Consider the following 17,620-nt stretch of genomic DNA (forward strand, 5'->3'; position numbering starts at 1 on the left):
CAGAAAATTCAAAATAGCCCAATAATATACATATGGTTTGCCAAATATTAAACGTATTTGCAGTAGCCAAATAGAGGTGTACCACGGCTCGAGGAACAAGGACTGCTTTACCATTGAGTTGCTGACTTTTAATATATGTCTATATAATGAGAAATATCACTTTGGGGAGAAATTACACAGAGTAGCAGTAGCAGGCAACCTGCCTGACCAACTGAACTGCAGCTACCCAGTGAGCTCCATATCAGAGAAATCACAGAATTAGAGTAGAATGCCAATTGTTGCTTCCTGGCTGGGCACCCAGGCTTCCAATTCTCAACGGACACCCATCCACACATGACCAAAGAAGGCTTCTACATTTTGACAGGAGAATCCTAATCAATCTTCCCTTCACACCAGGCCTGGGCTTGGTGTGCAAAATTATTTCTTTATCAGCTGTTTTTCCCCTTGGCCTCACTCTCCCTTTAAGGGAAACAAGCAGTCTCTGCCTTACTTCATTCACTGAGTAAGTATTGGGGATGTCAGCTGGGATGTGAAGGACACTATGAAAAAGAAACGTGTCAGGTTGCAAAGAGGGACTTTGGAGTAGGGCAGATATTTAAAGGAAGGCAGAATAAGGGAGACGAAAAGGAACTGATGAATCCTATGTCCTATGTTGACCCATCAAACGACAAAAATCAATCTGCTTGCCTGAAAATGTACCATAATCAAGATCACAAAGGAACAATAATATGAATGAATTTTTGAAGAGATGTCCTTTAACACAAATCAAGTGTTAAGACACTTTTTACAGCAACATATAACATTGGTGTGTTGGGGGGAAAAGACAAAGGGGAAAAAAATTGGAAAGTTCAAAGAACCACAAAAATGATAAAATGCATAGTGAAGTTTTCATCAGGAAGGTTATATAGCCTAAAAGGCCTAGTGAGAACAAGTCCAAAACATGATTGGATAAGAGTAGAGGTTGATGAAACACCAAGATAGACTGACTATTAAAGTCAGCTGAGGTGTTCATCTCTAGAAATCCATAGGAAAAGAACAAACAACCTCAAAGGTAGAAGACTTAGGTCCTCATCTGCACCAAATCAGAAGTGATGGCCAGGACTAGGACCCTGTGTCAAAATAATACACAAAAAGGGCCTGGTATAGGTTCTAAGACTGTTGTTCAAGGATACATAAAGATTAAATCTAAGATATCCAACAGTCAACACACTGGCTCTGAGAAAGGATAGAAGACCAGTGTGAAGAGACTCCATCCAGCAAATGCCCAGTTTATGCACAGGGAAAAGTTTGAGTTCCAACAACCTGCAAAAACTCTTTATTAGCTTGATAGTAAGGGAATGTGGTGCCCCAGCTAATCAAATGTTTTTTGTTAATTGTTGCCACATGCAGAAGGATTACAAATTTTTAAAGAATGAGAATAAATTAAAATACACTTAACACTGAAACTAAACTGATTATAATTTAATCTTTCTCTAATTATTCAGAATGCATTCTGGGGTCATTAAGAGAAGCATAAATTATCAGTGCTTGATGACTGCGCAGAAAGTCACGGTTTTTCCAAAATCCTGGTTACTGGATGCTGTTAACAAAGAATTCACTGCAACAGTTATCATTTGGAGGATTTATGTGGTAGGCATTTCTCTAGGATATGAAGTACGCCATTAATCTGCACCAAAAATATATTTTCAGAGATGATGAACTGATATTCATAGAGCTAGAATAACTTGCCCAAGGTTCACAACGTGAAAGAGTATCAGAGCCAGATTTTGAACATGGATCTGTCTTTAAAGAATATACTCTTTCTGAAACCATGTCTTTTGCAGCAACAGAGATGAAGCTGAAGGCCATTCTCCTAAGAGAAATCACTCTGAAACAGAAAATTAAATGTTGTATGTCTTTACTTATAAGTGGAAACTAATGGTACACATGGATGTACAGAAGGAAATTAAATAGACACTAGACAGTCAGACACTAGACACTAAAGTGGGGAGAGTTGGAGGATGGATGAAGGTTGAAAATTACCTATTAGGTATAATGTTCACTGTTTGGGTGACGGGTACACAAGAAGCCCAAATCTTGCCATTATACAATATATCCATGTGCATCCTGCATATGTATCCGCTGAATCTATCTAAATCAGTCAATCAATCAATCAATCAATCAATCAAAGAATATGCTCTTTCACTATGTCAAACAAGCAAACCCTTGTGGCCTAAGAGTATTCATAATGAAGTTCTCTGCCTGACTATACAAAACTTGTGCACAAGCAATGGGTCAAGCTATTTGTTTTTCTAGGAGTGCTAAGGGATTTTTTTCTGAACCATTCTTGACATTGTTACCGTCTATTCATGAGGGCAGCAAACTTGGGGCATGAAATATTTTTGAAGCTTCCTTTTTTTTTTTAAGGCCAACTGCTCATTCGGAGTATCAAGAACATATCCTGGACATCTCTGGGAAAAAAAATGTTTTAAGGGACTAAATCCACAGAGCCTCAACCACATAAAAATGATCTACTAATAAATGTATACACTTAAAATAGACTCATTTACTCATATTTTATGTGCTGATCTAATGTTTTATTATTCTGCTCATTTTCAACTATGAAACATATTTGACTTGACTATTACTCATAAAAGAATATGGTCATTTAAAATTATTTAAAACTTTGGGTTGTGTCTAAATATTAAAGAAATGAATTCTACTTGTTGCCAGGAGAGTAAAAAAGGTTATTTCATCAGCAAATGTTAAACATTCCTCCTCCTACTCTACTCCTATTATCTATTGTTTAGTCTCCACTCATTAATGTTTTCACCTGAAACATCAATGGCTTCTTGTTCACCTTCACTCACTAGCACCAATTAAAATTCTTCAGGGTTCAAATGCCTTTTCTTCCTGCACCCACAGTAGTTCCACTTACTTTTAAAGCAGGCAGTGATTCCTATAATGGACTTTCACGAACAAGGGGGGAAATGTGGCCAAGCTTTAGGATAGCACAAACTAATCTCAGGCCATGATACTGTTGCATTAGCTAATCTCAACACACAGAATACTTTGCTGTTGATGAGATGACCCTATTCAGTGAGACGGGCCCCTCTCCCCAAACTCTGTACATAGCCTTTTCAGAGAAGCCTTAAGAATTACTTTCCAAAAGAAACTATTTTCATCTCTAGCACCAGGGTGATATTTTCATTGTATTGAAGAAAATGCTACCTAAACAGTAACTTGCGGTAAAAGCAGTACTGATTGGAATAAGCTCTATGCTCAAAAGTCAGAATAGAAAAACAGACTTGCCTATGTGGAGTCTCTGCACAGACTTATGATGAGACTGTAATTTTGAAAATGCTGCAACATGATCCCTCCTTCTAATTCAGGATCTTGCCCAGAAACAGAAGTTTAGCGTTCAAGTTAAACATAAGTAAAGTTAAAATTACTATGCTATCTAATTGAATTAAATTATGCATTTATGGTAAAGTTCAAAAGCTCATACTTAACTATCTTAAAATTTAATAGATTCGGTGCCTCTTGCCATAATCGTGTTTTGAAAGGTGATTTTACTGCTGGTGATTGTAACTGCTGTGAAGTTGTTCAGCTGGGGATTTTATACTAATGCTTTGAAATGAGTTGGTTCATCCAGTTTCCTCTCTGAGATTTTATGCTGTCTACAGCAACTTTGTTAAACTTGAGTCTGAAGTGCCCTTCTGACTCTATGAACTCCGAGGGAAAACTTTCTCAAGCAAAGAAAGGTGAGGTTCATTTTCAATGTGAATGAATAGAAGAGGAAACACTCAGATTGAAGGTCAAGAAAATGTTACCTGGAACCTGAATCAATATCAATAGAAACAGCGCATTGAAGAGCAAGGTCTAATTTTATGTCCATGTAAGAAAGGTGTTAAATTTCAAATTAGGTAGCTGGATAAGAAGAATGAAGAGAGGTGGGGTTTTTTTTTGTATAAAAAAGACCATTAATTATAATTCCTTGGACTAAATTTTATAGCCTAAGAAATTATCAAGAGTTCTAATAAAATGTGATCTGTGACATACTTCTGCAGAAGGACTATCTAGAAGGTCACAAAATTCTTAGGCTGGCAGTATTCCAAAAGATCAGCTAGTTCAACCCTGTTATTTTTCAATTAAAGAAACTGAGGCACGGAGCACTTAAGAGAATTTGTACATGAGAGCTTTAAAACTCTATCATATATTTAAATTATTGTTGTCCCAAACGGAATTTTAATATCAAAAGGATATAATTAGCATTCATGCATATTCCAATGCATACAAATTGTTTATAATAGAATAATCTGCTGCTTCTTTAGAAGTCAAAAAAGCACAATGGTGGTATAAGTCTAATATTTCATTGAAATTCCCAGAAGTAATTCAGTTTTTCTGCTAATCTAAGCTCAATCTCCTCGCCAGTTATTAAACATTTACTGAGCACTTACTGAATGCTGACTATATTGCTCAAAACTCCAAAATTTTTTTCTGGTGAGAATTTTGTCTTTAAAAATGGTGAATAAAATCTTTAGGTACACTTCTTCCGCCTATGAGTTCTTATACCTTTTAATAACTTTCATTTTCTCCTGAAAATGGTCTTTTTTTTCAAAGATTATCATGGATATTGTCTTCAAGAATCAAAGTATCTCTCAAGTTTCATATATTCAATTGTCTTACTCAACAAGTATTTGTTACAACGTCGCTGTTAGAAGCCCATGCAGTGGTCATGGCATCAATTTTTAATGTTTTTAATCACAATATTGCTGACTTTTGTCTACATAGCATCAGGCTCACTATTGAAAAAAATAAGATAGGAGGTAGTGAACAAGTAATTCACACAAATAGGAGTCTGTGAAAGTTGGCAGGAACAATATTTATATCACTGTAGAGCAACTGACCAATATAAGCAACATTGAAGCTCTAAAAAGGTAAGATGAGAAGACTACAGAGAGAAAGGTTATAGAACTGGTGAGATCAGCATTGCCTAAGGTCTGATAATCAGCATAGCAAATCCACAATTTCATTTTTTTTTCACTGCACCCAGAGCTAATCCCTACTAATGAACAAGATTTTTATTTACAAAACCTAATGTCAATGTATTAATTTACAATGAGGAATATCTCTTTCCAAGCATGGGAAAACTCATGTTAGGTTTCCTGAGCAGAAATAGATAGCACTTGACCATCCACTTCTGTGGATTCTTTCCATGAGCCCATAGCTATCCAATAGAATCCTTAACACAGTTATCCAGGCAATGCCTGTGAATCACACTAAAATTAAACTCTACTGGCTTTATTCAAAGGCAGTGCTTTTTCACTCCCAAGATGACTAAGAGGCATATAGTAATCAGGTTATTCTGGAGATCAGGGAATAAGAGCTAATGTAGACAGATGCTCAAGGACCACTTCATCTACACTCTGGAGGAAGCCTGAGAAATTCACCTTGCTTCAATTCCAGTACCCCTCTGATCACTTGAATATTCCAACATGGCTCTCTCCTGGGACAGTTTTTAAAAGTCATTATTGAATCCTCCCTGAAGCTATCTAGGGAATAGAAAAGAATAGATAAATCAATAAATAATAAAAATCATTATTGAATTATTTCTCTTCTCCCCCTTCCCCTTTTTCTAGTTTCCATTCAGCCAACTCTTCATATTGGAAAGGCTAATTTTTTTCAGATAAATTACACTTCAATTGTTTTCCTTATTGGTCTTTTTCACAGTTATGAAAACAAAAACTGAGCTTCTGCTTACTGTTACACTCTACATTTTCATGGAAAAAAAAGAAAGGTTAGTTTGAAATCATCTGATTTTTTTTAGAAGGCTTTACAGTATTCTTAAAATTCACTGGACCTGAGATGGTGGGAGACCTTAAGTAATTATCACTTCAGAGTAGTTGAAACTGAGTTAAAAAGCCCAAAGCGATGTCCATCAGCTGAGGCACAGCATAGATATTGGAATACTACAGACAGAGAAGATAATAGTTTCCAGTTAAAAAGCACAAGGGAAGAGTCTCTGATGTGTGATCGAGCTGCTTCTCACATGGGCAACTCCATGAAACCTGTTCTTGTGAAGCAGGTATGCCAGGTTCTATGTTTCTAAGAGAATGTGCCTGATAAATGGTTTAGGTTTCTTATCACATCAATATGTGCCTCATCAGACAAGTGTGGTGAAATAGCTCATCAACAAACTTACATAAACTTACAAAGATAGATAGGTAGGTAGGTAGGTAGGTAGGTAGATAGATAGATAGATAGACAGATGGATAGATAGATATTTGTGTGTGTGTGTTATTCTGGACTTTATTATGCACTATGTTAATCACTAGTTCATAGTACATGTTCTCTAAAAACACTTAAATTGATTGTACTGTTACAGCAGCTCAGAAATGTGCAGGAAAATAAATTAATAAAATCTGAGAATCTAGATTTTGAAAAGACCCAAATAATGAGCACCAACCCCTTTCCTTGGTAGTGGAGAATGTTGAGGTCCAGATAATGTATTTTGACCAGAGCGATGGATGTCCTTAAGCAGACGCATAAAGTACATATATCAAATATGAGAATAACATCTAACAGTCTAAGGTGTTCAGAGCATATGTAGATATAAATGATATCATTTTATTTTCACAACTGACCTTGGGTTAGGCAGAACAGCAGTTAGCATTAGTCCCATTTTACGGATGAGGAAATTGACATTTAGAGAGTACTAATGATGACTTACCCAAAGGTACACCACTAGAACACAGAATTCTGTTCATCTTTCCTCTCCAAAGCCTGCAGACTTTCTACTTCGATGCATTCTACTCTTCCATACTTCCAAGTGAGAAGGAAGGACAAATGACAAGCATGCCATGGGTGGAAGTAGTAGGTGGTAAATGAGAAGGGCATATGGCATATTCCTCTTTAAGGTTATCTCTGTAAACCCTGGCTATCTGAGTCTAAGTGTGGTCTACATATGTAGACTAGTGGGACACAAACATAAGAAATTATTAACTTCATGAGTTTTCAAATTCCACCAATAAAACTACCATGTATCCAAAGGAAATGAAATCAGTATGTCAAAGAGATATCTGCATTCCCATGTTCACTGCACCATTATTCACAATAGCCGGGATGTGGGATCAACCTAAGGGTCCACAATGGATGAATGGATAAAGAAAATGGGAATACAGTGCCATTTTCACAGATTTAGAAAAATATTATTCTAAAATTCATATGGAACCAAAAAAGAGCCCGAGTAGCCAAAGCAATCTTAAGCAAAAAGAGCGAGGCTGGAAAAATCAAATTACCCAACTTAAAACTATGCTACAAGGCTACAGTAACCAAAATAGCATGGTCCTACGATTTGATCTTAAAAAGAATAAAATCCTGTCATCTGCAACAACACGGATGAACTTACAGGACATTATGTTAAGTGAAAGAAACCAGGCACAGAAAGACAAATACCACGTGATCTCACTTGTATGTGGAATCTAAAAAAGTGGATCTCATAGAAGCAAAGAGTAGGCCGGGCGCGGTGGCTCAAGCCTGTAATCCCAGCGCTTTGGGAGACCGAGACGGGCGGATCACGAGGTCAGAAGATCGAGACCATCCTGGCTAACATGGTGAAACCCCGTCTCTACTAAAAAATACAAAAAACTAGCCGGGTGAGGTGGCGGGCGCCTGTAGTCCCAGCTACTCGGGAGGCTGAGGCAGGAGAATGGCGTAAACTCGGGAGGCGGAGCTTGCAGTGAGCTGAGATCCGGCCACTGCACTCCAGCCCGGGCGACAGAGCGAGACTCCGTCTCAAAAAAAAAAAAAAAAAAAGAAGCAAGAGTAGATGGTGAGAATAACATCTAACATTTTAAGGCATTCAGAGCATATGTAGACATAAATGATCTCGTTTATGAGTCTGGGGGATTCACGAGATGCCGTTTCAGAAGATACAACATTTCAGTTGGATAGGAGGCACAAATTCAAGAGATTTATTGCACAACATGGTGATTGTAATTAATAACGATGTGTTATATTCTTTTAAATTACTAAAAGAGTAGACGGTAAGTGTTCCCACCACAAAAAATAAATAAATAAATAAATGATAGTGTGTGAGGTAATGCATGTGTTTAGGCATTTTAGATTGTACACATGTTTCAAAACAACATGCTGTACACAATAAATAGATACACATTTTGCCAATTTAAAAAATTAAAAAACAAAACCTGCACACTCTATACTAGCACCCACTAGCCATTCTCATGACCAGCCTTCGAACCTTGTTCTTCCTCTGTGTTCTAACCTGGCCCCTTGAGGCTGGCAGCCATCCAGTGCAGCCAGGAGCAGCCTTGCTAGCAGTGCTGACTCAGTCCAAATCCCAGCCCACATGGCCCCAAAGCCATACAGTTTTATTTAACAGGAGTTATGAGATGAACTGCTTCCTAGGGGCCAAGGTGAAAAAGATGTCCTCTGAGAAGCAATAAAACAATAGATACAGAGTGAGAATCTATATTCAAGAATTTGGGTCTCTATTCTGAGCTTACAATGGATTTTTAATTGGCTGATGTTTCTAAAAGGTCGCTGTATTAACCTTTGAGTTCTTTCCCTAATGCTTAGGATTTTTGTCTAATGTACATTTAGAAAAACACAGGTGCTTAACACATTTTGTCCAGTTAAATGGGCCTCTGTGATCTGAAATTGGCATAGGCAGGTGGCTGCCAGGTCTGCACTACTTTGGGAAATAGATGCATTTCTCCTTTACCTGCTCTCCGTGGGAAAGGAAAGACGTAGGGGGAGGTCTGCTGACAGACAACAGCAGGGTGATTCTGTGCTCAGCATCTTGTCTTGGTGGTATATCCAAGCTGCAAGATTTATAACCTTCTTGTTACAATGTATCAGCTTCAACACTTTCAGTGAAGTCTTCAATAACTTCGATGACATCTTGCTGAGGGGTTTTGTCATTAAAAGCTGAAAGCTGGTCATTAACAAACCTTCTCTGCAATCATCTACCGCTGTGCTAACTCAGGCATGGATCTGCCTGGAAAGTTGGACTGGCTCAGAAACTTTTCAGAAGGCTGCATTTTTTTTTTTTTTTAATGTGTGGGGTATATTTCTTCAGGGAAAGAAAATATGCCTCCCAACCATTTAGTCATTTATTTCTCATTATTCACTATCTAGCCTTTCCATGAGAGAACCAAATTCAATAAATATGTGTATAACACTGCTATATAACAGTCACGGTGCTTAGAGCTGAAGATATAATTATTAAAAAAAGACACAGTTCCAACTCTCAGAATTCACAGCACCCTCCACTCCCCCCCGCCCAAAAATTAGTCACCATTTACAGAATCCTTACAAAATGTGCCAGACTTTTATTAGGCATCATAGGCATTATCTTGCCCATTTTTCACCACTCTTTAGAAGATCAATGTTCTTATTATCCCCATTTTAGAGATTAGATGACTGAAGTGGTTGCCTGCTTCAGAATTTTCCCAAAGGTTTTGGGCTCATAATGGGCAGAACCAGGGTCTCAAACCCATGTTTTCTCCGACTTCAAGCATGCTCATCTGCTTCAAACAAAACTGGGGCCAGGAAGAAAGCAAACAGTATGGCATTCCAGGTGGAAGAAGGATCACAAGCCAGGCTAAAAGCACACATGTGCTGGGTAGGTATGAGAGACAGGTTGAGCACCGCTCAGATCCCCTTTCAAGAGAATTTAGGTGATGGGGATGGTATCGGCCATTGGAGCAATGGCCCCTGGCTCCCCATCCTTCCTCATCTCCATGAAAGCATTTAGACTAGAGAGATATCCATTTGTGTGCATCTACATATGAAGCCAAAATTGCCCATTGGCTCTAGAGTATCGAGGAGTGGCGTAAATGTTATGAATATAATAAAAATTCCTATGATACGAGAACATTTTAACTATTTGAACATCATTGAATCCTAAACTTACACAGAGATCCATGTGGCAGAACAATTCCCAGTTGCTTGACAGCAGTTTCCGCTGTCAACGATTTGACTTTTCACCTAATCTGGTCACCTCGCAGAGGGAAATAATGAATGGAGTGCTGCTTTCTCCTCCATGCAATTCACACTAGAAAAAGCCAGAGGACCAATCCAGAAGTTCCTCAAAAAGGAAAAGAAACACGCAAATGTGGGGAAATAGTCTGCTGTAATTTGTGGGGCGATAGAAAAATAACGAGTCTTGGAATGGCATTTTTTAATAACAAGGAGAATAACTTTGAGGTAATTGATATGTTTTTAAGAGTGCACATTTTGTAATAATAATAATTGTTACTATTGGCTAAGGGGCTACTATGGATCAGGCAGTTGATAAGGGAATTTTACACATTAGCTCATGAAATGGAATCTCAATATAACAACCCTGCCAGAAAAAAAATGAAAACATTATCCCCATTTTTATAGATAAACAAACTGAGGATTTGAGCGATTTGGTAAAGGCCCTTACTGAATAATTTGCAGATCTAGAATGCAAATCTAGTTATATGTTATTTAAAGTTTTGGGCATCCTTTACTCTTACCTGCATCTACATTAATTAAAATATAACCTATTTAAAGGTGTTTCATACGATTAAACAATGCAAAGATTTAAAAGGCACTAGCTGATTTCTGTCTTTTTATTCTAAAATGATATTTTTTTCTCTTTTTCTTTTCTCATATCCCAAAAGGAAACAGAAACATTAGCATACCTTTTAATGCTCGATTAATTGCTGTGGAAATCGACCTGAAGAGATCAGGAAGACCTCCAAGCGGACCCATTGATCCATCTATAGTGTCATTATGTGCCTGTCCGTATGTGTGATGTCGGAGGAAAGGCTTTGTTCGTGGGAATCACAGAACCATCATCCATCTGACTCCCTGGGTTTTGGTGAGTCCTCACCTGCAGCACTTCCCAGGAATATCTTCCTTGGCCTGTTATTATTTTTAATTGCTCACAGGGTGCTTCTTACTAGTAAAGTTCTTGCCAACCAAGATCATCAGCATTACCTTGGAGGAGTCTCAGAAAATTGATTAGCAAGTTCAGCTCTGCTCTTTTGATGAGAACTAGGATATGGGGCATCTGAGCTTTGCTCAAGGTCACAGAACCTGTCGGCTCATTCACAGACAGCTTGAAGCACTTTGAAAGAATACACGCAAGCCCAAAGTAACCAAATAGAAGGAAAAGTTTCTGTGTGGGAGGACAAATAAACACTAACTCAGAGAGCTCTGAACTCACAGATTATATCTCACACCAAATAGTTAACAATAATAATAATAACAATATACATGCATTCAGCCTTGTTCCAAAAAATACTACTTAGTGACTTTATGATCTTTAGCAAATAATGTAGCCTCTTTGAAATTCAGTTTCCTCATCTATAAAGTAGGAGTAATGATCTCATTACTTTTTGAGGTCATTTGAGGTTTTAAGAAGGAAACGAGATGACGGTTTCAATTAAAACTCTTTTTATTCAAGAGATAGAAGCCCAATTAGAATAAGATTAAGCACAAAGAGCACTTTATTATGATGAAAGCAATGTTCTCTCGAGAACTTGCATGCAGACAGATCTCAGGAAAAACAAAAAGCAGAGGCTCCAGCACTGTCTGGAAGTTCTTCATGTTTACTTTTCCTTCCTTCGATGCATGGATATCTTCCCTTCTCACTGTACCTAAGCTTACAGGGTAGAACCAAGCCACTGGTGGCTCACAAAGCTACATCCACCCAACCCAGTCCAAGAGATTAAGAAACTAATTGGTCCACATTCTAAGTCCCAGGGAAGAACTGAAATTGTCCCAGCTCTCGTCCTGTGCCTATTTTGGACCAGTCAATTATCTGCTCAAGGAGGAGGATTGTATTCCACTTGCATGGATGTCCCTGTGGTAAGCAAGTAGATGGGGAGGTGAATATTTTATAGAGGAAAGGGGAAAGAGACTTGCACCACAGCAGAAATAATTGGTGTCCACTATGAGAATACATAAAAAAGTTACCACACCACGGCCTGGCGTGGTGGCTCATGCCTGTAATCCCAGCACTTTGGGAGGCCGAGGCAGGTAGATCATGAGGTCAGGAGATCGAGACCATCCTGGCCATGATGAAGCCCCATCTCTACTAAAAATACAAAAAAATTAGCCAGGCATGGTAGTGGGCACCTGTAGTCCCAGCTACTCAGGAGACTGAGGCAGGAGAATGGCATGAACCCGGGAGGCGGAGCTTTCAGTGAGCCAAGATTGCGCCACTGCACTCCAGCCTGGGTGACAGAGTAAGATTCCGTCTCAAAAAAAAACAAACAAACAAACAAAAAAAAAAAAAACAGTTACCACACCACTATACCCAGTCCAGAATAAATACATTTATGCATATGTTTTTCTTCTCAATATATACATTTCTACACATTTAAAAAGTCTACATGTTTTTAAAAAGACAAAACAAAAATAGTATGTGTCTATTACAGTGAATATAGCTAGCCTACTGTTAAGATTCAAAAGAGAACATAGATGCTGTAGATAGTAAATATTTTATATGCCTAATAAACTTCTCATCAAGTAATCTGAAGACAAATTAGAAGTTCAACAAATTGGAAAACTTATTTTTTTGTCCTAACCCTATTCTCTCCTGTCTCTTAGAAACCCAAATCTTTTCTCATTTTGCACTCTTACCTTCTGTTACTTTTCTATCCTTAAATCACCTTAGTTTGGGGTCAATCATTAAGTGTTTAGTATTAAAGATCTAAAGGATGATGTAAAGCACTTGAAACTATTTGAAAAAACAATGAAATGCGTCTATATGATTCGCGCTGAACAGAGGACCAGGCTGGGAATGGAAAAAAAAAAAAAAAAAAAAAAGCAATTTCTCTTTATCTCTCTTTTCCCAAAAATACACAGAGCAATTTTAGGCAAGTCATTTGTGTTCCCTGTAGCCATCCATAAATCATAGTAACTAGCCTATTTGTTCTTCAGGATAAAGCCTGGGAATATCAATAGACAAACTATGAATAGGACCCATCTACAGGGAGAAGTGGAGAGGAATCTCAGAAAACTACAGATTTCCCCCTCTTATCAGAAGATGAACTCCTACCCGGAAGAATCTATTTTGTGTGTAATACAAAATAATTTCTTCACTTGGGTCAAATTGCAAGAATCCAATTGCTCTCTGCCAATAAACTCCAGGCCTGAGTGAAGGATCCAGTCAATAAATTTCAAATTTTGGAAAAAGACCACTTTGTGTCACTTTCCAGAATTCCTTCTGGTTATTACCAGTGTAATACTGAATAATTTTAGAAAGAATAATGTCGGAACCTCTCAAACAGAATGATAAAATTTAAGTGTGGCTATCGTGGTTTTTTTAAAAAAGGAAATTTAAAGTCTTATTGTACATTGGATTTTGTTGCTATGACATGATTCCTTTTTAAGGAGGAGGAATTGGCTGAACACAGTGGCTCATGTCCATAATCCCAGCACTTTGGGAGGCCGAAGCTGGTGGATGACGAGGTCAGGAGATCAAGACCATCCTGGCTAACACGGTGAAACCCCATCTCTAGTTAAAATACAAAAAATTAGCCTGGCATGGTGGCTGAAGCCTGTAGTCCTAGCTACTTAGGTGGCTGAGGCAGAAGAATGGCTTGAACCCAGGAAGCAGAGCTTGCAGTGAGCCGAGATAGCACCACTGCACTCCGGCCTGGGCGACAGAGCGAAACTCCATCTCAAAAAAAAAGGAAGAAGCAACAAATAATGGGAGAGGAGGTGCTAACTGGCCTAGAAATCTGTGTTACCAATTAAAGATTATTCCTTCATGACTGTTTTCAAATATGATAAGAATTCATATGTAAAGAATTCCATGGAGGGAAAAGAGGTACCAAAATAACAACATTATCTTAAAACACAACTCACATTTTCCATACGACAATAAAAATGTGTCTAACTGGGCTGCTTGGTTACAGCTTAAATGCAACACACATTGATGGAGAACTTTTTTTGTGTCATTTTTAAGTTTATTGCACAGATGCTTAATTTGGGTTCTTTAAAAATCCTGTCATCTCATTTTTTTTGGTAGCTGGGATATTAAAATATGCAAATAAGCATGTTATAGTTGATCAGTGCTAATCTTTTTTGTAATAACTGATGTTCTCTCCCAACAGCCACCACTCCTTCTGTTCTTGTCACCTTCACCCGGGAGTCACAAAATGCTGAAGACAGTCACTTTTTACTTGATTCAATTTCAGGAGGTTGTAGCTAGGCCAAAATCCTCCACTTCCTCTTTCCTACTTTTCCCCCCTCTCCTAATTATATGGCTTTACATTGATTTACATGGATTTCACCTTTCAAAAATTATTGGTCTTTGCTGAATGCAAATAAGCAAATGGGAAAATTATATTAAGTTTGCACAATTGATCTCTCATCATTTCAAATGGTACCTTTGAACAGTTCCTGAAATGTCTGTCTGAAATGCTCCCAGCGTTGAGTGTCATCAAGAGGCGCTGGGTCACGCTGGGGAAACCCATTCTCAGTGATATAAATTACAGGGTTATTATATGTATCCTAGAAAAAGAGAACAGAAATTTTATTCCAAACAGATGTTTTAAAAAAAGAAAGCTCATAAAATCAGGTACATTACCCTCTATCTTCTGTAAGCTACAATCCCAAAACTAGTTTTCATCAAATTGCACTGACCCTATTAACTTAATTTTCCATGCATTGACCTTTTATAACTAACAATGGAAACGCACAACTGTGCAAATGTTCATGAAGACAGTCAAATGACTCTCATTATAATGAGACGACAGAAATATCTTTCTTCCATCAGCATCTGTTGACTGTCACTGCTCCTTAACCCCTCAGTCCTGCCAGCAGCTACATTCGACATCCCCCACAGGAGGGGTTCTGAAAACCTGTACTTGAAATTTTAATTTTAGCTAACTGGATGTCATCCAATATAGTTGAGAATCAAAAAAAGGATCCAGCTCTCTCAATCCTTAAAATGTCTTTTATAGTCATAATTGTGACACCAGATTGAAAAATACATCCAAACTACTTCTATAGCCACAGCTAACTTTAACAACAAATCCTAGACTTTGACCACTGCTTTTGAAACCTTTACCAGCTAGTTACCCCTCATCAGCTCAAATCCTAATCTGCTCTTCCCAGGCCAGCAAATGTATATGCTATTACCTAAAGTAATTCTTTTTTAGGTCCATATATACATATACATATGCCTGTCTCGCCCACCTTCACATATTTGGGTGTACATGGACACACAAAAAATCATGCATTTACCTTAATATACTTCAGTAGTTTACGCACTCCCCATGGTACCACATAAATCCAATCCACATTTTTCCAAGATGGATCTGGAAAAAATTCAATTTCCGCATCCTGAAGAATACCTAATTCTCCTTTCTTGTTCTCCTGGTATTTGATTAAGCGAGTTGTATAATATTGCACAGCAAAAAAATCAGCAGTGCCTTTGATCATTTTCTTCTCTTCTTCAGTGAATTCTGGAAGCCTCGATGATGAATAGCCTTGCTTTTGACTCATGGAGGCAATCTGAGACTTGACAACTTCAGGATAATCACCATCGATGAATATGGGTTTAGCAAAGAAATCCAGATGGAATTTGATGGCTCTTTTAGCAGCTTCCTGGTCAGACACTGAGTTGGGATCTGTGGGTTCCAACCAGACCGCAAAAAGTGATAGGGACACCATACCTTTCTGCTCTTTTCGAAACAGGGAATCATAGCTGTGCCAGGATCTGGCATGAGCCTTAATCAAATTATGAGCTGCCTGATAACCTCCAGTTCCACAGTGAGGGATACCCGGAGGAAACATACCTAAGTCATATGCCATCACAGAAAGAACATTAGCTTCATTTATGGTGATCCATTGCTTGACACGATCCCCAAAGGTACTGAAGCAAAACTGAGCATATTTGTCAAAGGATTCAATGATAGACTCTGACAACCAACCTCCTTGGTCTTCTAAAGCCTGAGGCAAATCAAAGTGGTAGAGTGTCACGATGGGAGTAACCCCATTTTTTAACAAATCATCAATGATCTTGTTGTAATAATCAATTCCTAGGAGGAAAAAAGAAAGTGTTCAAAGAAGAAAAGTTATTTGTAGTATATTGGCAATAAAATTTTAAAAAGGGAGAAGATCAAATAATTTTCTGAATGACTTTTATTCAAAACAAGTTTTATTACTTCCTCAATATAATCAATGACAGACTGAGAGGAAATACTGAGAATTCCAAAGAAGAGTAGTTGATCAAGAAGTAGGAGTTTAATGGGGTGACATGATTGAAAGATAAATGTATTAAAATGGATACATTTAGGCAGTTCGCTGTTATCTAACTTTGTGTTATTTTCATGCTTATTCAAATGATTTCATGCATTTCTACGTATGCTCATTTTTGTCCCTTAGCCCCACTAGAATACAAGCCCCATGATAGCAGGGGGCTTGTTTAATTCACCTCTGGATCTCCAAATCCTGGGACAGTACCAGAAATTTAGAGGTTAATAAATATTTGTTTAATAAATGCATGGATCCAATGGTATTAAGTATAAAGTAAAGGAATTGATCCAGATGACTGCCTTAATGCTTTTCCAGGTCTATTAGTCTCACAAGTCTAGGAAAACAGACCTACTGAGAATGAACTAGAGCTCAGCATCAGCCCCAGAATCTGGGTTACAAGGGCAGACAGCCAGAGGCTTGGGACATTAAGAGTACCCGGTTGGAGGTTTGCTCTAAAACCTTAACATAGTTCATGGGGATACACAGCCACCTCTGGCTGTCATCTGATTTTTCCAGGACTGCAAGTGTGTAAGAGAGAGTTTTTAGGCTTGCTACCGAGTTCTGAAGAAAATTTCTAAATTGAACATGGCCTGGCTCAGAATTTATGTCAAGAATTCACTGAATCTAGCTTAATGATGATGCTTAGCTTGGAACAGGCTTTCTGGAGAGGCTGATGTTAGTACTTCATGTGGTTTTATGTTTAAAAACATGGAGGCAACCTAAGCTTAGACAAGAGAAGCTGCCCTGTTTTAAGAAGTTGTTTCCTGGATAAAGATTATGAAGTCATATGTAGAAGTGTGTTGCATTGAAAGTTTGCCTAAGGAAAAGGTCCCTTTCTTTTTTCTTAACCTAGGAGCCTTCAATTTTTAAAAATAACAACATACTTTTGTATGTATTTCATTCATTAGATCATTTGTTTGTTAATTCCGTTAATACACATTGATAGAGAAACTACTATATGCTTGACATGCAAACATAAGCAAAACAAATACCACCCTTGTTCTCAGGGAGCTTATTAGCAGAGACTACAGAGAAATTCATAAATAATTACAATAGAGTAGTAGATAAAGTGCAGAGTCCTGTTTTTTATCTACAAAAGGTAGTACAGATAAAGTAGAGTCCTTCCTATTTAAGGGACAAGTACAGAGTTCTATTTAATTTATGAAAAGAGATATCCATCCTAAACTCAAGGTATTTGAAAATATTCTGAAATCAATGTAGCATAATTGTTTCAAGAGTTAATTATGGTGCCAGACCACCTAAATTCAGTACTAACTCTTTCACCTACTAGCTCTGCGACCTTGGGCAAGATCCTTAATCTCTCTGAATTATCTTTTCCTGTATGAGAAATATGGATTATAATAGAAAC

At 37.8% G+C, this 17,620-nt stretch overlaps 1 protein-coding gene across 2 annotated transcripts in view; it reads right to left on the reverse strand.

Moving 5' to 3' along the window:
* Positions 1–17,620, reverse strand: part of LOC104673241 (cytosolic beta-glucosidase) — a 123,867-nt gene that overhangs the window by 51,818 nt on the left and 54,429 nt on the right. Inside the window, exons 3-4 of one of the 2 annotated variants that reach the window (XM_010377215.2) lie at positions 15,238–16,034; positions 14,379–14,502 (exon numbers count right to left, since the gene is read on the reverse strand). The exons of the other annotated variant lie outside the window; for it this stretch is intronic. Of the exons in view, the coding sequence (XP_010375517.2) occupies positions 14,379–14,502; positions 15,238–16,034 (921 nt within the window). The remainder of the gene's footprint in view (positions 1–14,378; positions 14,503–15,237; positions 16,035–17,620) is intronic. 2 annotated transcript variants of the gene reach the window in all.

Source organism: Rhinopithecus roxellana, chromosome 2, assembly GCF_007565055.1.
Source record: "Rhinopithecus roxellana isolate Shanxi Qingling chromosome 2, ASM756505v1, whole genome shotgun sequence".
NCBI lineage: Eukaryota > Metazoa > Chordata > Mammalia > Primates > Cercopithecidae > Rhinopithecus > Rhinopithecus roxellana.